Below are 23,427 nucleotides of genomic sequence, written 5' to 3' on the forward strand. Positions count from 1 at the left end.
CTTGCAGGGAGCCAGTAGCAAGATTGTGCAGTTCTCTGCAATGTGAAATGGACTCTGCCAAGCTTTAAATTTCCCAGCTATACTATGACCACAAAATTGTTTTGTTTCCGACTTATTCCAAATTATTTATTTATATACCTCCCTTTTATCATCCACTTCTGCTAAATTGCCCTTTATCTCTGAAAAAAAAATAGCCTTTGATATTTTCTACTTTTATTTCTGTTTTATGCTTCACTCTCAACTTCGTATCCATTCTTCATAATCCAGCCAAGGATAGCATACTGACCAGTAAGCATCCAGGAAGGGACCATAGCTTCAAGAAGCTGTGGCTGTGGTGTTTGTGAGCTCAGAAACAGATTACAGGATGAAAGGGGGAAATGTCCTCGGCAACGGTATCTTTGAGGATGAATAAGGGGTAGAAATAAGAAGAAAAAAGAAAGTAAGGGGTTAACTCAAGTCCTCTGGAACTACTCAGTCATTGCAAGGTGTGTGCTGTTTTCCGGGGGTCTAAACCTCCAGGCAGGGCCCACATTTCCTCTTTATCTATCCAAAGGGTCAGTTTTCAAGCTTTAGTGCTTGAGTAGCAGAGATGTGTAGAGATGGGTTGAGACCACAGAAGAGAGGGCAAAGCTTTGTTTTTAGAGTGAGGTCGCTTACCACTCATTTTTAAGATTTCATTAATAAATCAACATCACTTTTTTTCAACCACCAAAGTATTGTCACTGTGAACTGCGGCTTTCCAGACGGAACTACATAGATGCATTCTTTCTCTTTCTAGCCACCAGCTGGCCATGGATGTGGAGAATAACATTGACAACTATCCCCTCAGCCTACAGCCCTTGGAATCAAAGGTGAAAATGTAAGTTGTCACAAAGTTATGGAAAGCAGTTAGTTGTCCAGGTGTGTGCATGGGTACTTGTGAACAAACTTGGAGCAGCGTGCCAGTGCAGAATAATACATTGCTTTATTTCACACATGTGTGCTATGGGTTCAGCCAGGGCCTAAGCAGCAACAAAGGTACTTTTGACCCACACCAACCATTACTGGCCATGGTAGGATGGATTTTATGGAATTTCAGCTTACTGTTTTTGTTTTCCCTTTCAAGGCTAGCACAGGTCTTTGTATCAGCCTTCATTCTTTTATCCCGCCATTGGAGACATTGCCTTGTACGCATGCACACTTTGGTAAAGCCCTTCTTTCTTCCTATTTCCATTCCCACCTCCAGTGTTGGGGCAAATGACCCTTATCTTTCCTGCTTTTGTGAAGTGGGTGATGTTTCTGCATAGCCTCACCCAAGAAAGACCCACGTGACCCCCACTTCCTGTTATATGCAATGTTGATAAAATGAAGCTGGTGAACCCCAGAGTGAAGCAAACCCTATTGGCGAGCAAGTTATCAACCCTTTCAGAATATTTTTAAGTAGAGAAAGGAGCTTTCAGATCCTCCTGGGTAGTACCCAGAATGATTCATTCATAACTTATTCTGGGATTCTTCCCCATTCTGAGTCTCCCTCTAAGGCACAAATAAGAATTCCCAATGCTGGTGTGCACAGTTCTCCTTACCCCCTTCCCTCCTCCCCAGTCCCATTAAAACTCTAGGATGTTTTAACACCCACAGAGTTTAAACATGTTTGTACTTGAGAACCATGGGTCATTTGTGGAAAAGCTCAAGGATGCCACTCTGAAGAAGGTGGCAGTGTGTGGCTTTAAACAGTAAGTCGTTTTTGGGTTAAGAAATTTAAATGGGAATGGTTTATAATGTCTGTCTGAGTGAAGAAAATAGCCATCCATACCACTACAAATCTGTGCCCACCATACACATGTCTAAGAAGATTGCACAGTGTGAGCATCCAGCTTCCTCTTCATGATAAGCTCAGACACAGTTTCTGAACTGACCAGGTATCCTGTTAGGGAGTTCTGTGCCTCACTTCCTGGCTGGACTGACTCTGTCTGCTGAATTGCTCTCTGCAAGCATCACTTTTACTACAGAGCATGCTGAAGTGCAGGCACAGGCTGCTGGGTTATTAGGAATCTCATTAAGATGAGTCCTGCTGAATGAAAAGGTGCTGGGCAGGGATGCTGTTGTGTGGGAAAACTGAGAGGGCTTCATGGTAGAATTAAGTTAGGAAAATGCCTGGTCCTTTTTATCATCTCCAGTGGGTGCTAAGAAGAGGGATCCCAGCCAGCAGAGAGCTGAGCGCTATGACTTTATGTTTGCTGATTTGATGGAGGAGTCTCAGCTCAGTGAAGTATAAATGAATGCTTCTTATCTCTTGTAATAGCTCTGAACCCCATTTCCAGTCACTGGAGGGGGATGGGGGCGAGAACTTCATCTTGCCCAATAATGGAATTTGAGTCCTATCAGGGAATTCACTCCAGCTCAGTGGGTTCTGTCTAATCTGGTTATTAAATTCTTAACTCCCTTGGGCAGGTTGCACATCTCCCTTACACACACACACACACACACACACACACACACACACAGAGAGAGAGTACACAGAGAGAGAGAGAGAGAGAGAGAGAGAGAGAGAGAGAGAGACAGAGACAGAGACAGAGACAGAGACAGAGAGACAGAGACAGAGAAAACTCACACCACATAGCCTGCACCTTCACCCTGTCTATTCTCACCTTCCTTCCCTCCCCCTTCCTCCTGTCCTCCTCTCTGTTGCAGACTATCCTATGTCCCCATTGCTAACCTCCCCTTCCCTAGCTCCCCTGTGCTAACCCTCCCTGAGGCTGTCCAGACCTCAAGCCAATGATGAACACTCATGCTTCTAGACGTCTGTCTCTTTTACGGTAGTTTCGGGACTTGGAATCTTGGAGGATGGGACCACAGGATCTACCACAGGCCCTCACCACTGACTCAGACCTCACCTCCTCATTTGCTGTGCCACTTGCTCTTTTATGGATGTCTTTTTTGACAACCTTTTAAGAGACCTTGGTATCTTCCCAGGAGAGGGCACATTTGTCCTTGCTTCCCAAGGGACAATGTTCTAGCATAACGAGAATTAATATAAATGTGGCCTTTGTCTGAGCATTTAGGGTCACCCTACAATTCCGTAGGCTGTCATAGGGCCTCTGACCTGTATTGGTGGTGACAGCATAAACATCTGCTGATGAAAGAGAAAAGTAATGGTCATTTTATCATAAAATCTACCCTTCTGTGGGTTTCTCTCTCCTCCCTGATGAAGAAGTACTGCAGGCTCCAGTGCAGGCTCCAGTGCAGGGGGTTACATGGCTGATGATGAGCCCCAAGCTGGAGGAGAGAGAGACCTCAGTAGACAGAACTCCAAATGCAAAAGTCAAGCAAGAAGAGAACTCTTGGTTCAGGGAACCTGTCCTGAGTGGTCTAATGGGGCAGCACAAGATCCCTTCAGTTGGCTTCTCATACTCAGGGCATTGTGAAAAGAAAAACATTTGAAAGAAAGCAAGAAAGACAGCAGTGTTTTGGAGATGCCAGTACCATGAGATGACTAGCAAGAACAGCAGCAGCAGTGGAGTACAGGCAGCTGGAGCCTAGAAGACAATGTGTGTGCTACAAAGGTCAGGGCTGGAGAAGTGACCCATGCCCTTGGAGGAGCCCAGAAGATCATGAGTGGATCCCAGACATTGGATGGTTGGAATTTGATTTTGCTTTTGACTGTGACTGTGCCCTGATATTTTTTCCCTCTTGAAGGAAGAAAGTCTTTTAGTGGAGCCCACAGTTAAGAGACTTTTAATTGTAAAAAGGCTTTGAATTTTAAAAGAGATTGGATATTTTAAAGGAATTGAAATTTTAATATTAAAATTTTTAATTTTAAAGATTGTGGGACTTTTAAAGTTATTTAGATCTTGTGCATGAATAAGAAAGTAAGGGTTGAGGCTTAATAGTGATGTGTTTGTGTGTCAAGTTGACAAGAGGTCAATTGTACTGGCTGGTTTTGTGTCAATTTGATACAAACTGGAGTTATCACAGAAAAAGGAGCTTCAGTTGAGAAAATGCCTCCATGAGATTCAGCTGTAAGGCATTTTCTCAATTAGTGATCAAGGGTGGGAAGGGCCCATTGTGGGTGGTGCCATCCCTGGTAGTCCTGGGTTCTATAAGAAAGAAAGCTGAGCAAGCCAGGGGAAGCAAGCCAGTAAGTAACATCCCTCCATGGCCTGTGCATCAGCTCCTGCTTCCTGATCTGCTTGGGTTCCAGTCCTGACTTCCTTTGGTGATGAACAGCAATGTGGAAGTGTAAGCTAAATAAACCCTTTCCTAATCCCCACCCCCTGTCGGTAATATGGCTGGGAAATGCTGAGTTCCTCATGCCAGGGTGTGGGTAGTTGGCTGGGAACGCATTGGGTTTCTCCAGCCAGAAGTTAGGCCCCGCTGCTCACTAAAGGCCTCTCCACAGCTCCTCACGGTGCAGCCCCAAACATGAGAAAGTCCTTGGGTTTCCAAAACGGGTTTATTGGTGTGAAGGATGATGGATGGATCTGGATGCACCCCCCCATCCCCCCAAAACCCAGGGCAGACCTGAGTTAAATAGGGAGGGAAAGAGGGGGGAGGGGCTGGGGAGGAATGCTTATTTGGCTCCACCCTCTGGCCTTCAGGTACCTCATTAGTATGTAAATCTCTCTAGGGCCTGAGGCCTCTACCACCTGTGTCCTATGTGACTGAAAGGTGCAGGTTGAACTGAGATTAGACCTCATGTCAGGAGCCTGGGTTCTGGGGGTGTGGCTGAACCCACAACCCAAGAACCAGGATACCCTTCCACAGCCCGACACCCACCCCCACCACCTCACAAAAAGAAAGAAAGAAAACAAGAAAGAGACCATTATGTAGTAGGGCAAAGCTGGAAGAAAGAAGCAGAGGCATGAACAGGTAACAAAAGTGTGTGTGTGTGTGTGTGTGTGTGTGTGTGTGTGTGTGGTGTGTGGTGTCATCAGGATTACTCTACCTGGCTTACAAACAAAGCTGGTAAGAAGTCATTCTGAGTTTTAGACTTGAATGATCAATGGACTGGGTCAAGAGAGGAAAAAGTCAAGATCAGAGAAAATTTATGGAAGGCCTTTGGGGAAAATGAAAGGCAGGTTCCCCACACATCAGGAGAAGGCAAACCTCCATCAGACAGTTGACGGAAAGTCCCCAGATGAAGGATGCCAGTCCAGCCTGGGGAGGAAAGCTGAGTGTGTTCTGACTGTGGGCAACAAATGAGTGTCGGTGTCCTGTGGAAAAATGAGCCACCTCTCAGGCCCCTGAGCATTATCTTTCATGGCTGGGCCAGTTAACAGGTTATAAGTGACTATCAAAAAAATTCTCCCAACTTAAGCCATTACTTATGCTTTGACAATATTTTCTGATAGAAGAACATATGGACATACTGAAAATTAATCATTTTTTTCATTTAAAAACATATTAGACAAAATTAGATAACTTCCAAGAAAAAGACACCTGTTGAGCTTTCAGAATTTGTGAAAACATTTCATATAAAGCTTTGCTGAATCACATTGTTAAAGCATAGTATCTACCTAGTTCTTCCAGTTAGTTTTTATCAGCTTACACAGCTAGAGTCACAGGGAAGAGGGAACGTCAACTGAGGAACTGCCTCCATCCAAGTGACCTGTGGGTGTCTGTGGGAGCATTTTCCTGACTAGTGAATGTCAGAAGACCCAGTTTACTGTGAGTGGTGACACACCTTGGTGGGTTTGAGTTATAAAAACCAAACAGAAGAGGCCAGGAGAAGCAAGCTAGTAAGCAGTGCCCTCCATGTTCCCTGCTTCAGTTCTTGCTTTCAGGTTCTTCCCTTGAGCTCCTCTTCTAATTTTTTTCAATGATGGATCCATAAACTGAACTAAATCCCTTTTTCCCAAAGTTGCTTTTGGTCAATGTTTTATCATATCCACAAAAACATGACTACAGCCAAAAGTGTAGTTATAGAAGGTATGTGGAAAGGATGCTCCAGAGTACAAACCTTGGAATTGAGCAATTATATTCAAATCCCAGCCCAGCTATCACCTACCATGTAGCATATGTGACTTGCACATAGCCTGAAAGTGTTTGTTATGTCTTTTGTTTTCTTAAGTAATAATAATAGCCTATCTAGACCTGCTCTGTTTGTCAAGTGTCTGGCTATAAATGGTGTGCGTGCATATCTCATCAGTTGACCTCTTGAAATAATTAGAAAGAATGTATTATTATGCTCTTATTGTGGAAGAGCAAAGTGTAGCTGAGACTGTTTAGTCTTTTGCTTAAGGCCGTAACTAATGAGAAGTAAAACCAGGCAAGAACATCAATCATGCCCGACACACTTCCTTGTGAGATACAACTTTTTCTTTAAGCTATTTTTAGAACACAGTATTAGAAAAATACATTTGTTAAAGAGCTACTCACAGTTATCCTGGAACTACCAGGATGGTGATGTATATATGTGGGTGATCATTGCTCTAGGATTTTTGGTCTCGTGGGAGGAAATTAGACTTGCTGAGGAAGAGACACAGTCTGATGGGCTCTGTTTTCAGTGTTTCATACTGCCTTGAGGGAGCATTCCTCTGTGTTGGGCTCCTGGCTGCCTATGTGCCACCTATCAGAAGAACTCTGTTTTCCTAATGAGAAGAGAATTACAGAATGAAGACCCAAATTGTCCAGACTATAACCTGTGAGGGAGCTGTCTTCACAGCCAGTCAGCTTCACGACCTTCACCATGGTCTTCTGTCTGATATCTGTCTTGTTCATGTCTTTCCTGTCACTGCTAAGACACAATTAATCCACCCTCTAGGACACAATTCAAAGCCCCAAACTACCCAAAACTTTCCCCAAGCATCTCAGTCCTGCTAGGAAGCTTCCTCTTCTACTGGCAGGTATCAGGCTATCTGGAGGGTGGTACCCACTGTCAGCCCCTGCTCTAAAACAGACAGAAATAAACAGACTAAGGGCCGAAGCAGAAAATCACATGAGAAGGGACAAATAAGAACTGAGAGCCAAAATGTGACTTCAAAGGATGTTCCCCTTCTGTCACAAATGATGCCAGAGTAAACGATATATACTCCCTGATCTCAAACTATTTTAAATACATTATATGATGTCATTGCTTAATTTTAAAAATGAAAATGTCAAGGTAGCCTATGTATATCATACTTTGCATCCATAAGAGAGACTCCCGAGTTGGAACTACAGTAAAGTTATCATGAGACAGCGGTGCCTGTGACTCGTGGGTGAGAAGTATCTGGGTTTTCTTCTAACCCCCACTTCTAGCAATTGCAGATGGGATTAACAATGCTTAATATTAAAACACAGAACTGTTTGAAGGTCATGCTGGAGGTAAAACACTTCTCTTAGGCCCAGAGACCATTAAAAAAATAATGTCATAATTTAGTATAATAGTGTAATATGACACAAATGACTTGTTATTTTTAACCTCTGAAGTAAGTTTAAAGACATTATCCAGTCTGCAATGTAGTCTTTAAAACTTTAGTGATTAAGATAAAAAATTATAGGGTAAGAAGCTTTCAACTACATATAATTGTTTCTGATGTGCGCAATAGCTATAAGTCAGGTGTCCAGAATAAAACAGTGTGTGTTAAGAAAGAAAGAGAGCATAGAAACACTTCAATATACACTTTAAAAAATTAAATATTTTACTGTGTATTTCACAAAATTCAAAAGATATTCAATATTGTTATAGTATTTCAGTGAAAGAATATATCCACTCAGAAGAAATGAACTCTGCTTTCTTAATCTTTGATGTAAGAAAAATTAGCATGAGGCCCTCTGGGTTCCGTGAAACTAAGGGGGAAGGGGATGTTTATCTAAGTTCACCATTGCAAACGCCTCACTTTGGATTTTTCCCCCCCCACATTGTTTGAGTCGCTAAAGTGTTATACCGCCCCCTGGTGTTCAGCATGCTAAAGTGTAATGAGCTTCAAATAACACATTTTATTTTCTAAATGATAAAGGTAGTTAGTTAGTTAGTTTGTTTGTTTTTGTTTGGAACAAAGGGTAAAGAAGAATGCCTTGAAGTCTTATAAACTCTCTTTTTAAAATAGAACATCTTATGAGAGCTAAATGACTAGGTTTATCCAGACTGCTCCTGAGGTGTGAGCTGAGTTCTAGAAGACACCGACCCCTGAACTCAGATCGTGTGACTCACAAATACTTCCAAAAGTTTTCAGCTCTGTAACAAAGAATACCCTAGAGGAAACAGTGAGACCTTTAAAATTCTGTTTAAAACATTAAACCCAAGGAAAAATCAACAAGGGTGCATGTTGTTCAAGAAGCAGGCAATAAAAACGTGAGCGATTATCATTAAAGGGGTCGGCTCGTGTAAGGAAGGACTGAGCTGTGTGTGGATGGCCCTTGTCTTATGATTTCTGTTGCTGAAAAGAGACACCACATACAGGAACTCTAATAAAAGAAAACATTTCATTGGGGCCGGCTTACAGGTTCAGAGTTCAGTCCATTATCATCATGGTGGGAAGCATGGCATTGTGCAGGCAGACATGGTGCTGGAGAAAGTACCAAGAATTCTACATCTGGATTGGCAGGCAGCAGGGGGAGACAGGGAGAGGGAGAGGGAGAGGGAGAGGGAGAGGGAGAGGGAGAGGGAGAGGGAGAGGGAGAGGGAGAGGGAGAGGGAGAGGGAGAGGGAGAGACTGACTGACAGACTAGGGCTGGCTTGAACATTTAAAACCTCAAAGCCCACCCCTGATGACATACCTCTTCCAGCAAGGCCATACCTCCTAATAGTGATATATATATATATGTGTGTGTGTGTGTGTGTGTGTGTCTGTGTGTGTCTGTGTGTGCCTGCCTGCCTATGGGGGGCCATTCGTATTCAAACCACCACATCTCTTAAAGATCTTTCTTTAGAATTCTACACAAACCACAACGAACTACTAGAAGAGAAATCTGGCCTCCAAGCATAAGCCACTATGCTTAAGCATCATAGTTTCAGGGAGTTGACCTCTGAATCCAACACATTTCTTTCTGGAATTTTCCTTAAGTATTATAAGTCACAAAGCCTTAATAAGGAAAACAATTCAAGTTCAGTAGTATGATGACAAATCTTGCTCTTTATATCCACTGGCTGCTGAGACTTGATGGTCTTAGGGAAGAGGCATCAGTTTGTTTATATGCCGCCAGTAACTTTAATGGCTCAGCTTGTGTGGAAGAAGAGCAGAAGGCCTGGTGCCTCCAGGAACTTAACAGAGGTAGCGGAGGATGCACATATTTTATTATATTACAATACTGAGTCCTGGCAGTTGGTGTGCACATCCAAATGCCAAAGAAAATCTCCAGTGACTCAGTGACTATCCATGACCTCACAGATGTTAAAGCCTGGCGTTGGAGCCAATGGTTCATGAAAAGTTCCTTAACTTACACACAGGAGCAGGAAATGTGCCTATGTTTTAGAAAGTGTTTTTTTTTTTTTTCCTGATATTAACCACAGATTCAAAAACATACAGCAACAACAAAACCCAAAAGCCTGATGTGGCAGCGAATGCCTTTAGTCTCAGGACATAGAGACAGACAAATCTCTGTGGTCAAGGCCAGCCTGGTTTAGTAAGTGAGTTCCAGTGCAGACAGAGCTACACAAAGAATTAAAAAACCCAAAACAAAAAAACAAAAACAAACAAAACAAAATATCCCCTAATTATCTGTTACTTTAGTGTCTTAAATAGCACAGGACACTTTTTGGCATTTCTTTACTACCTGTGTCCCTTCCATAGTATGTCAAGCAAATGAATGTAATGTTCTTGTGGTCTTGTCCCCACCCACATCAAGGCCACCATGCCACAGCATCCGGCATGCACACACACTGCCCAGTGTTGTGAATGCCACCCCAGCCTTGAATGTTCATCCCAGTCTGTATGAGTGAAATCCTGGAAATGTGGTCTGTGGTCTGTGCATGGAACCTCTAAAGTCATGCATTGGATGAATGAATAGGTAATCATCCACCTGTCCCCTCTTCTCAAAGATGAAAAATTAAAACACAAAAAAACATTTAGTGTATGAGCCACTTTGACTTTGAGTAAACTTGTTTTTAAAGGTTGAGTTAGCCTAGTTAAGTCTGAGAAAGACAATCCGATTGGTTTTGCTGTTGTTTTGCTCTGTTTTGTTTCATTTTTTAAATCCAGTCTTGACGGCCAGAATGGAGCTAAAGCCCAAGTGCTTTTTCTTCGAGCACAGTCTATCTTACAATTTCTCTGTCTCTAAAACCAAATCCCCGCCCCCGTGCCCTTCTGAGCGTGTGGGTGATGACTGACCGTGACATATTGCTGGCTTTTCCTGCAGCATTCAGCGAGCATGGCGAGAGTACTTGCAGAGGCAGGACCCCCTGGAGAAGAGAAGCCCATCCCCACCTTCTGTCTCTTCAGACAAGCTGAGCAGCTCTGTCAGCATGAACACCTTCTCCGACAGCAGCACACCCGTGAGTGTCTCCTTGCCTCTTGCTTGGACTGGCTTGCACTGTATATTGATAGCCCAGGCTCTGGTTCCAAGGAAAGATCTTGAGGTGGTTTGTGATGGTATGTGTGTGGGGGGTGGGGGGTTGTGTTGTTTATTTGCTACATGGGAGCCCACAGTGAGGCTCTTGACGTCATAAAACCAAGACAAAATTCAGGAGCCAAAAATGAACTCACTGTGCCCACTGAGAGGGGATTTTGTGCTATGTTGCTTCTCTATCACTGAGGTGGGTGCAAGTCCCTCCTCCATTCCTTACGGCGTGTTTTCTCCGGTACGTGCTTATGCGATGCCCGTCTGGTTTGAAAGTCAGCTTCCTTATGAGGATTAGAAAGAGAACTTTTGGCAGGAAAAACTGAAGGTGGTCACAGTCTGAAACTGCTGAAATGGGTTGAGTATGTCAGCGACTAAATGGGTTACACAGGCGCCTCCTGAATGTGTTGCCAGGAAACCGGCTGCATGTGTAGATGCAGGAGAGATACTGACAAGCGCAGCTCTCCTCAAGTCCAGAGTTTTAAGTGATGTTGACCATTAAGAAGTTTTGAAAGTGAAACATGTTAGTTTTGTACACTGAAATTGACCACCCATTTAAGAATTCTCCAGAATGGGGTTATGAAATGAATGCATCTGCTACAAGCCTGTGTTTTGTAAGCACTAAATGTGTGTGGGGGGCGGGGGAGTCATCATTAGGCTCTGGTAAATCAGCGAGTTTTGCCATTGTGATTATTTATAAATTAGTCACTGAAATGATAAAAAGTTGGAAAGAGCTAATTAAGTATATTATTAAAAAATATTCTTCCTATAATTTGCTATCATACTTTTTCAGTCATATAATGAGATCAGACAAAAGTTACTTTCTTTGAAATGTGTTCAGAAGACTGCGTGGCTTGGCATTATTACCTAATAGTTTAATGTAGATATGAGTTGGTTGTTGTTGTTATTGTTGTTAGTTTAGTTAGCTTGTTTGTTTTTAGAAGAAAAAAAAAAAAAAGGCTGATTTTACAGCTGTGAAAGTAAAAGAAACAGATCTGTTTTTAACTGACCTAACAACTGACCATGTAGAGAAAGGGCTCCCGGTCACTGGCCTCCCTGTCACTAGAGGGCGCCTGTGAACCATATTGGAAAATGCTGGGCCTCTGAGTTGGGCAGCGCTTAGTATATTGAATAAAAAAAGAGTGAAAATTGAGCGTTTAGGATGCCTTTGCTGTGAATGCCAATAGAAAATGCAATTAGATGACTGTGAAGATTCTATGAAACTCGATTTCGGCAATCATTTTATATGAGAGTTAGGGATTCAGATTCAAACTGCCCCTGTATTGTAGTGTGCTTCTCAATCTGTGGGCCGTGACTCCAGCAACCCTCTAGTACCAAAAATATTTACATAATGATTGATAGCAGTAGCAAAATAACAATTATGAAGTAACAAAAAAAATAAGTTTATGGTTGGGAGTCACCACTAAAGGGTCGCAGCATGCAGAAGGTGGAGAATCACTGCTCTAAAGGTCCCAATTCAGGGCAAGTAGCTGCCGGGCTGAGTCTGGTGACCCACTCACTGTCTGTGTGTGTGTGTGTTCTTCAGCCTTTGAGAGTTGTTGAGATCTTAGAATGTATCCTAGCCTCACAGTGCTGTGCTCCTTCAATCCTATCATCTCAAGTGTTTGGGTAAACACTTCAGTAAATGGCTGTTCTCCCACGCTTGTGACTCACTTGTGACTTGTCCAGTTTGTTTGTGTCTGCTCCTGGTGCTGAGTCCCCTAAACTACCCAATCTCCTGAGTTCCTTGGATTGTTTTTTTAATATAGGAGCTTGCGTTCTCCAAACTTCTGCCTGTCAATTGGCTTTTTCATAAGGTATATCCGACCTGATAGTCACTCTATAATCATCGCTAAGCTCTGGGGGTTGAGGAACAAAAAAGGCTCTAAATTTGTACAAAACATGGGTCAAACAAATTTTCCAAAAAGTCATTATTGCAATCTGCTATCAAAAAGTAAGCAGAGTCTGTTCAGAGTTTTAATAGAGGTCATTGATTATATTTATGACTTTAATATTAGAGATGGCAGTCATGTGACACCAACTGTACAAAATAAGGCATTCAAAATACACACAATTCTCTGTTAGTATGTGATTGTGAATGAAGTTCCCAAGGAGACCTGAAGATGGTTTCAGATGTCCTAGAGTTGGAGTCACTGGTTGTTATAATCTGCCTGTCATGGGTGCTGGCAAAGAAACGTGGTCCTCTTGAAGAACAGCACAGGCTCTTAACCATTGAACAATTGTTCCAGCTCTCAAGTTAATTTTTTTTTCTTTCTTACTGAAAAAAAAAAAAAAAAAGAAACAGAACAGATAGGCCCCACTCACCATGGCTCTCACCGTTACAAAAACAAAACAATATAAAAATTGTATATGTAACTTAGCTTTTTCAAAAGTTTCTAAACATATGATTAAAATGCAATAAAATATCAGTCGAATGTCTTGATATGTTATTACCAAACATTTTCAAATATACTTTTAGTTTACTGGATTACTCTGTAGGTGTTTAAATACCAGTGTCATGGACACAAAACTTAGGGAACTGAACAGTGAATGGTTTTATATATTAGACTCCTGGTTTTTGTTATATTAGTAAGTTGATACTTCAAAACATAAGGGATGTCAGGATTCCAGAACATTTGATTTCTGTATACAAGTTAAATGTATATAGTATGATAAATCCGAACATATGCCCAAACTTAGTTTGAAAATGTAGACAAGAAGTTTGATGACTTCAGGGGACACAAGTGGGAAATGTTCAAAAGAAAAAATAAAATGTCTGTTGAAGCATTCAGTGACTTCTCGTAAACAAAAATACACACAAAATATGAGACATAAGCAATATTAGATGTTGAATGGTTTCCAAGCCTCCAGGCTATCAGGAAGGCAAATCTCCAAGACTTAATTGTATTCTCTCAATCCTGGGCACCAAGCCTATGTAGGTCTACAAGTATTCTACCACTGAGCTATATCCCCATCCTACAAGGCATAATTTAAAATGAAAATCTCTGCTTTGTGGTTTGAAGTCAATATAACTAGATAAATCTTTTATATTCCATGATTATCACTGCAGCAGGGTCCCTTACAGAAACATTATCTTTACATCTTTGGGGGCTTGCAGCCCACAGAAAAACAAAGTAGAAAATCATTCTGATTTACTTCGAGCAACCTGCCAAACACACTGCCCTCTCCCTGCCCACTATGAGTTGGGCTCAAGTTTATGCAAGGCATAGGATGGCTCCTCGTCCGATATAAAGTAAACCTGTCTTAAAGGCAGCAGGTTCTGCAAGTGACCAACAAAATCATTGAGAGCTTTGGTGCTACAAACTGTTAGGCATGTTGTGTTATCCGTTCTTTACTTTTTCAAACCTGAGTCAAATGCTGTTGCCCTCTGGGAGAGCCCCTAGGTAGGCCTGAGTTGTGCTTCTTCTCTCTCACTTTGCTGAACCTCTTGTTGTTACTGCCCAGACCATTATCAGTTTTCTTGACTGGCTTGTCTTGTCTCTGGAGCTGGATCAGTGTCTCTCCACCCCCACACTGTAACAGCTTCTGTTATTGCCTGCCCCAGCTGTGCATCACACGGGAAACCCGTTCCTTGATCCAAACAGAATCCTCCCACTGACTTGAGAATGGCTCTTCTGAGTGCTTCTGCTCATTGCTTTGGCAGAACGCAATGGTTAATATGGATCTCAGAATGTGTCTGCTTTAAAATGTGCCACAGCAGGCATGTTGAAGCATGAGTTCTCAACTTGCACTTACGAAGAGCTGAAGATTTGTCACATACCTGGCCCTTGGCTAACACTTCTCCTGGGTTAGCCTCATTTAGTCCTCCCAGCATCCAGGTGAAGGAGGCACAGTTATTATCTCTATTTTCCCAATGATGGAAATGATACTTGAGAGATGAGTAGCCACCCTTGGGTCATGCACTGGGCAGGAGCCTCCATTGAGTCTTTAATCATTTCACACTGCGTAAAAACATGTCTGCATTTAGGCATGGCCAAACAGGGTGGGTAGCAATCAGCTAACACATTTGTCAGGCTACAGTTTGATAGCTCTAAACAGTGAATGAAACAATTGAAAAACCCATTCGATTTTATAAATCGCCTTATTCCGTGCTCTTTGATTAAAATCTCAAACCTCAGCTATTCGTCGCCAAATTAAAGAGCAACAGGAGGGAAGATAATATTAAGTTATGTTAGCAATTTGCATATTAAGTGCTCCCATACTGTAGTGCATCACATGGTAACTGGAAAGTTTGGATTTAGCAAGAAGAAATGTGAATGGCAAGTGTAACTGAGGAACGGAAATTGTAGATGTCAAGGTGAGAAAAAGTTAACTTTTCTATCTTGAAAACATTCATTCTTTTGCAAGAACAACAGTGAACGCTATGCACTTTTTATTAGGTTCCATGTGAAAGTACATGTGGCTATCGGTTTTAAAGGATCTGTGATTTGTCTAGTAGGACACAGACTCTGAAGACTGATGGCATGTATAGAAGCCGCTAGCATGTATTCATGCAGACAAAGGCAGAAAACGCTGAGGTTTTAGAAATTTTTAATCCCACTTGGCTTTACTTGGTTGCCAAGACCCTTCCTGCCCTTCTAGCCATGGCTGCTGCTTCTGGGTGGGTGTTATGTCATCCTTCTACCTGTAAGAGGCAGTGTGGTACAGGGACTGAGACTTTGATCTGATAAAGCCATGTGACTAAAATAGGGGTCCTCACTGTTTCCATGAGTCTAAGACATCACTTGAAAAGTCCTTCTTCATCTGCAACTGGAAGTAACACCCACCTCACAGGTGGCTGGTATTGCTATGAAGATTAAATGGCATGCCATCTGTAAAAGTCAGCACAGAGCCTGGGGCCTGGAGGCACTCAAAAAATATGGTTGGATCTATTCTTGATAATATTCAGTGCACTTTTCTCATCCTCCATAGCACTGTTGAAAACTTGTACACTACAAGGAGGGAGTTTTTGACTTGGTACTGGTTGGGGCACCATACCTGTTTGAAATTCTCCAAATTAAACCACCACAATCAGCTTGTCCTAAAATGAACGTGTGTGTGTGTGTGTGTGTGTGTACATATACATACACATGCACTAATACATATGTGTGGGGTATATAAGTAACAATAAGTGTTCATCATTATCATGTGTTTTAGTGTTGTTCTTACCAAAACCTTTGACTTTCTGAGAATGAAACAAAATTTTTGTCTTTGTTTCTGCATGAGTGGGCATCTCCTGAGAGACCATACATCACACATAATGGAGGAGTTGCAGATCTTTCTCTTTCCAGAAGATTATGCGATCCTTATGCACGGGAATGAGGGGTTACCTCCAATGCAGCAGCTGTAGAAAGCCCAGGTCCAAGAGATCATCTCAGTCCCAAGCAGGAGGATTATAGTTCTGAGCAAGTTCAAAGAAAAAAGGGTTGGACCACCTGAAGGTCCTAGTGCCTCATTTGTCCTGGAGAAGGGCAGTCAGCTCCTTTGAATCCTGGCATTGTTCTAGTGGCCCTTGCTTTTAGCAAGATTCTCTAAGACATTCATGGAGTCAATAGATCCACCAACGCTTTCCCAAGGCTCTAAAAGTCAACAATGCCCCTGAAGTCAGAAACGAAGCTTGTCTCACATCACATGGACATTTTATTGCTCGTTTTGGATCTCTAATATCCAGACTTTAAGTACACCAGGAGAAATCTGGTGAGTAAAGGGATTTACAGTCAAGCCATGCAGTCAGAAGGAAGAGCCTACTGGGCTCTAAAAGAGGCTTTGCAGTGACCCTTTCCAATACAATTCCAAGCGTTGTGTTGTAGAGAATGCAAGCCTTGTGAATGCTTAATAATTTAACAACCCAAATTTTCCAGGTCAGGGGTAAGTTATAGGCTTGTACCCAGCCTTTACAGATTTAGGTCCCTTGAGTGTTAGCAGTGTTTCAGTATCCAAATTTCATCTTCCACCCTGTGTCTCAGGCCCACAAATAGCACAGAGAGTAGAGCTACCATATGAAAAAAGGGGAGGATTCTTATTTACACAGAGCACACACAGTTCTCTTGAAACCTGAGTGGCTGAAAAATAATTTGAAAAGTTTCAGAAATTATTTTAATAATAAACAACAATGTATGACAGTGTGCAAAAAGATATTTGGTATAAAAATGTCTTCTTACATTTTCCTTTAAGTTCTTGAATATTCACTGATAATACAGATTCTTTCCCCAATATTTCTCAACTTTATTGTTTGAAGATATTTTTCCCTTGGCAAGTTTTAAATTATGAGCAAGCTGTTTTGGTTTAAGGTTTAAAAAATCTCAAGGCTCAGGGAACACTGTGGTGGAAGACACAGAGAGAAAAGACTGTAAGAGCCAAAGGATCAGAAACTCTGCTGTGAGACTTTGTCTCCTAGATATAACAAGAAAGCCACGACACTTCAACAATATGGCTGCTTAAACAAAACATGGACAATAACAACACCAATAGACACATGAATATGGAAGGCAAAATTCTCATGGGGCCTCATCCCCAGACAAAGAACTATAGGCAAGTAATGACAGCTGAAAGATAGAGAATTAGTCTCCCCTAGGGATGACCCTCTAATTGGTCGCCCAACACCTAGTGGTTATCCCAAAGTCATTTAAGTACAAGCAACATTAAAATGACTTAGCAGGCTGCATTTGGATATTTATAAACACATATATACATACATACACACACACACACACACACACACACACACACACACACACACACTAATTAAGAAAAATAGACCATATTTGAGAAGTCATGGGACAAGCCCTGGAGGGATATGATGCCCTCTTCTGGCTTCCAGAGGTACTAGGCTTGGATGTGGTTCACAGACATATATACAAGCAGGCAAAACCCCATATAAATAAAACAAAATAATTATTGTTATTGTTAAGAATACAATTTTAAACTTAAAACAGATATTTATAAAACAAGAAATAAATACAAATTTTCAGCTGCTCACCCTTAAACATTGACTGATGTACAGAATTGTGACTTCATTGATCACTGACTTGTTTACTCTCCTCATATAAAGAAGATGCCTTTGGTATCTGAAAGCTAATATCAAGGCCTACGTGTGGGTGGCAGAGCACCAGTCACCAAGCACGGTGCCTTCTATAAATACGATAACAAGAAATCTCACTTGGTTGTAGACACATGTCCTCGCCATGGTCTTGTCCCTGCTCTACAGCTTAAGCCACAGAAGATGGTGGCTCTTTGTCTTACATGCACACTGACCCCTTATTAACATTGTACCAGACCTCACCAGATCACTGTGGTCATTTCGTGAACATGAAGAACGTGCTAGGGTCCAAAGAGAAGTAAGACGTGGGGAGACTGGATGTGTTCCACTCTTGTAGCTCCCCTTTTTTTTGGAAATCTTTTGGTTCTTGGGTTCTCTAGGTTTGCCTATTATGACTGAGATGTCTGTGGTGGGATAAGAAGGCAGAGTTACTCACATCCTGAATTAAATCCATCTTAATTCCACACTCTTACTGCAGCTATCTGAGTTGCAACTATTGTGTGCCTCACTACCACACTTGGACACGGGGACACAGTAATCACCACTAAACCAAGCAAACCTTACAACTTGTGTACTTGCACAGAATTTAGATAATCCCCTAGGCATGATTGACAGTCCTTGTAACAAACATGCTAGTAACTTAAGGGAGATACTCAGATTTTTTTTAATTGTGTAGAAACTTGAAATATTTTTATTAATAAAATCTAACTGCCACAACATCTTCTAGGGTAGGATTTTCCAGAACGTGGTACCAGCAATAGTACTTTTTATAGATATCAGCAGATGTTACTTGGAAGGGCGGTGAGATAGTCAATTTATTTACCAAAGGACTTTGTACATATCTCTTGTGTCATCGCAGACTTGAATATGCAAAACGAGCCACTTTCCCACACTCTTAAGCTTATTTCTCTGTAAACTACATTATTAATTTTATCTTATCAGAAAATTGATCTATGGGACTCAGTGGCTCAATAATAACATTAATACGAGTTGAACAGTGCATTGTGTAATACTTCTAGTTAAGACTTTGGCCTCCCCTTTCATAGACCTATATTATAAATTTATATTACACAAATGAAAGGTTTATTTAGTTAGTTTGCACATAAAACTTCTTACATTAACTGGCTCATAGAATGTATATGAATATGTATACATGCTTTAAAACCAGACCAGTCTAGCCAGCAAATCAATGCTTTTGGAAGGTGGGGTTTTAGAAGCTAATATATAGCATCTTTTCCCCTCTTGATTTAGGAACTTCTTCCTAGGAAGTAAGAGTGGTAGGCAGAAGGGATTCACATCTGATTTACTTTTCACCAGCATTAGAAGCACGGATATAATTCAGACAGAGGCAAGGCTGAGCCTCCTATCACTGGACTCTAGAATCAACTGTCAGCAGCCATGGGTAGCACTGAAAGCTGCTGGCCTTACCCACAAGCAAGGCCCAGGGGCTCCTGAGCATGGAGGCAAATCAGGGCCACAGAGGCCTTAGTTCTTAATCCTTCAGCGGGAGTGACTTCCTCCAGCTTCCTGGAGAGAAGGAAAGGAGTGGCCATGGCACTTTGAGAAAAGTGTTCCCTTAGGGAAACCTGACGTTGGAAGAAGGCAATCCAGAACTCCATGCAACAATATTTTGACTTTGTATCTGGATACATAGCATTCTTATTTTTTATTTGCTTTTACTTTTGTATGTTTATATATAATTTGATATATTAATTATTTTACTGTTTCATTAATATGAACTTTTGATTCAACTTTTTAATTGATAATTTTAGCAGTGTGTTTAATGTGTTTTAACCAAATCTACCTCCATTCCCTCCTCTGCAATCCTTCCCCTCTCCTGCCTTCCACTTTACCCTCTCATGCACACTCCCCCCTCTTATAATCCACTGAGTCCATATAAAGGAAGGTTTAAAATCTTTCATTAGGATATATAACTAAATAGAAATAGAAAAGAAGCATGGTGTATAGAATAAAAATAGATACTCTCATCCTAAGTTCCTTAAAACTGTACCTGTATGTTGTCTGTTACAGTGACTTATTCAGAATATGTAGGTAACGTTTTAATTATTTCTTCATTCTGAATTTAAAACATCTGTGGATAATTTTAAAAAGTTCCCTACCAACTTTTTGGAAAAAAAAATCTTTTCAGAAGTAGTAAGTTTTGAATGCTTTTGAAATGTTCTATTCCATTAAATAAAAATAGTTTTAGGGGTTGAAGCAAGTTGCTTTAGTTTCCATTTCACGGTCATGGTGATCTGATTTTTAAAAGACTACAGTTTTTAATATACTAAAAATCCTAAGTTGTTTTTAAAGTAGATTCTGTGTCTGAAAAAAAAATCTCATTTCTACGGTGGCTCCTGGGGAGCAGAGAAGGGGCTTCATACTCTTCATGGGTTGATCATAATTATTTATTTCCTGAGGCAGCACCAGAAGCTCATCCCAGCTCACCCAGAGACTGCCTCCCGTGTGAGCGGTGAATCGATCTCTTTGAGGCATTCTGTTGATAGGGTTAACCATATTAGTGGAAGACCAAGTTATCTGATGCAAATAGATTTTCAAGAAAATCATTATGCTAAATACTTAATAGAAGGATTTCATCTACGTACGGCAGCAACTGTGACCTGCTTTCAGGATGACATCATTGGGCGTCATGTGGCTCTTTATACATTCTGGCCTCAGAAAGAGGTAATGTACGACAGGCAGAAGAGTCTGATCTTTGCTGTGAGATCTTCAGCAGACAGAAGCTGCGAGCAGAGGGAGGCAGAGCTGCTTGCACACACAGTGTGTATGGTGGAATTCCACAATGACGCTTTGTATTTTCGGCTTTATTTTTATATTTTTTACGTTAAGGAAGATGAAGTGAATCAAGTACTTCAGATTAGCAGGGGCTTGCTCTCTTCATAAACATCAAGAGCTTGTTTGGACTTCTCTGTTCTCCAAGGAACCTGGTCATCTTTGTATGATTTCCCCCTCAATTTGAACAACGCAAATAAAAACCAGGCAGTTTTTTTGCTATGGGAACATACTTTTTTTTTCAGTTTTGAAGATTTTTAAGCTGCCTGGGTTGTTAACTAAAAAGGAGACACGCTCCCCCACAGCATGTGCTGTAGAAACTCTCCAGGTAACTTTACCTGCTAACAGTGTGGCTCTCTATGGATTTCTTTCCAAGCCAGTTTCAGTGAACTGCGTTTTCTTCTCAAATGGACGAGAGTAACTCTTCAGCACCATGGAGAGGTCTGAGCAGTGCTTAGGGGCCGCGTGGGACTGTGACCCAGGCAAGCAAGCTGACAGAGTAAGTTTTCCACATCCAATCTTGTATAGTCACCCATCACATTCTAGACATGTGGGGAAAAGTAACTCCCAAGTCTAATAAAACCGACACTATAAAAGATAGGTTCTTCACTGCATTTTAAAGTTTAGAAACAACCGTGTAAATGTTATTTTAGAGAGAGCTAATATGCTAATTTAAAGAAAATATCACATTGTTTGATGTGAATGTCTGTACTTTGAATTTTGAGAATGTAGAAAGTTAAAAATCCAAGAGCAATTAATTACATTGTAATTAGACAAACCAGATGTTTTGGAACTATCATTTTATAAACATACATAGATAGTTTAAATGTGCAGTTTTTTGCTCTTTATAAACAAAAGATTCTTAAAGTGGGGGGGTTCTGGTTTGTTATTATCCTGAAGAACAGTTAAATGCCTAGACCATAGATCATAGTTTCTATTCCATAAGAGCACTTAGCTGTTCTAATATTCAACCATATCAGGGATAATTGTCACTTAAAGCACTGGCATTTATTTGCATCAAATATATACAGCAACAACCAATGAAAGTTACAAACAGCTTTAAAAAAATAGAATGATTAGCTATGGGCTATTGAAGTTGCTATTTTAGTATCACTAGGAATATTTATTTAGTTTCAAAACTCTCAACTGATTAAATCAAAATTTTGAAAACAACAACAAACTTATTCCCCCCACCTCCTTATACCCCTGGAGAACTGTGTATTATAATCTCACAAAACCAAGGGAGAAGATTCTCAGAATTACTACCAATAGTGACCCTGGCAGACATTCTGGTTTGCTGTTCAGAGTTGTGTAGGAGAATATAGGCCCATTTAAAGCACTTAAGAAATATCTTTTTTTTCAGGCCAGTTAAATATAGTTTCAGACACATATGCTAAACCTTTTACTTTAAAGTATAATGAAGCTCTTTTGATGTTATTATGATATAAAACTTACTTTTCTCAATGGTTCTTATATTTGAAAAGATCAAGCACAGATATTTCTTTCTATTGTACACTATTTTCAGCTGAATTGCTATTCATCTTAACTCTTCAGTAACTTGGCACTTGATTTTTAGATAAATGGTACATTATTCTTGAATGTATGTGAAATGTATAATTTTAAAAGACATGACTTAATCCTGCATTAAGGTGATATTGTTATAAATATTTTGTCATCTTTGCTTAGTGGATACACTAGAGCTTTCCTAAATCGATCTCAATATTTTAAAGAACTAAGCATTTTGAAATGTGTGAGACCTAGCTTTATCACCCAGATCTTTTGGTTTTGTTTGCTTGGATTTTATGTTTCTGCATGGATTTTAGGAGGAAGTGGTGTTTTTCCCTGAAGTAAGTATACTGTGGGACTTTAGGTTTTAATGTCCTTTTTATCATTAGCTGTGTCTATTCCCTAGTGGAACTGAACCTTGGACAAGTCTTTCTGAGTGGTAAGACTATCGTTTGATAGACAGACATTGTGAAGCTGGTGTCATAACCTATGCCCGCCATATGTTCTAAAGTTGGGTATGTGAGTCTTGCTAGATTCAGAGCTCTGTTACCTGTCAATCTTTTCCTCTCAGTCTCCCAAGGACATGATACAGTACAATATTGTCAGGAGTGTAACATTTCACATTTGTTCTTCTTTGGGAAACATTTTGGTGATGTATTTATAACCACGGCTACCTAGCATAGACAGTTTGAGATATGGTTGTTTATGTATTTGCTTAACTAGAAATTGTTGCTACATGACAAACCACCAGCAGATGTTAGCTTCGGGTCTGATAGCCTTTCAATCATTATTGAAAGAGTGCAAATCATCCAAACAACGGAAGACACACAGAGCTATTTAAGCTGTGAGTTCTCCCCATTTTGTCTCTTTTTCTTTTTTCCTTTTTTACAGCATACTGTTGGTAGCAGATGTGTGTGAACAATCTTAAATTTAGTTGACTGACATTTTGTTTTTCTTGCCAACGTAAAAATATGCTCACAGTTTTGCGGTCCACCCACCCTTGCAGGGCTCTGTAACCTTTGGCTGAAAAAAAAAAATGAGGGGATGTATCTGTTTAGCAAAAACCACTGTAGATAAAATCCTGTGTAAAAAATGCTGCACATAGGTGGGGATAATAGTTACAATTTTCACTGAGATTTTTAATTCTTTTAATCCTTCAGAGAAGTTGGTCTTGGAAATGGTTCTTACTGTTGCTACCTTCTCCATCAGAGCTTCTTCCAGATGTGACATATCTGGAAGTTACAGTGACAGCAGAGTACTCCTCATAGGGGAGAGATTGATAATAGGTTGGGGTAAAGAAAATAGCTATTTACAAATGCACTAAATTATTTATATTAGGGTGTTGGTGGGTCACAAATGAGTTTTGACTTAATTTAAAAGGTTTCTGCCACAATGAATGGCATTCAGTGAATGTCGGGGTCTTAACATCAGAATTAGTTTTCCAAAAAATACCTCTGAACTTACGCATCTGTCTAGATTCACTCAGCTCTCACATGCTGAGCACCTGTTACCTACAATTCCTGGGGCTGCAGATTTTGAACTTTGGACTCAATTCTAAACATGCAATTAACTTATTTTCTTATATATGCTTTTTTAATATAATCCAAAGACAATCTAAATGTTTCAAACAA

At 40.7% G+C, this 23,427-nt stretch overlaps 1 protein-coding gene across 1 annotated transcript in view; it reads left to right on the top strand.

Annotated features, from left to right (window-relative positions):
* Iqcj (IQ motif containing J) overlaps positions 1 to 10,960 on the top strand; it is a 166,023-nt gene extending 155,063 nt beyond the window's left edge. The window contains exons 3-5 of the mRNA XM_034500780.2: positions 779 to 859; positions 10,258 to 10,393; positions 10,850 to 10,960. Coding sequence (XP_034356671.2) covers positions 779 to 859; positions 10,258 to 10,393; positions 10,850 to 10,960 — 328 coding nt within the window. The remainder of the gene's footprint in view (positions 1 to 778; positions 860 to 10,257; positions 10,394 to 10,849) is intronic.
* The last annotated feature ends 12,467 nt before the right edge of the window (positions 10,961 to 23,427 follow it).

Source organism: Arvicanthis niloticus, chromosome 4 (assembly GCF_011762505.2).
Source record: "Arvicanthis niloticus isolate mArvNil1 chromosome 4, mArvNil1.pat.X, whole genome shotgun sequence".
In the NCBI taxonomy this organism is placed as follows: Eukaryota; Metazoa; Chordata; class Mammalia; order Rodentia; family Muridae; genus Arvicanthis; species Arvicanthis niloticus.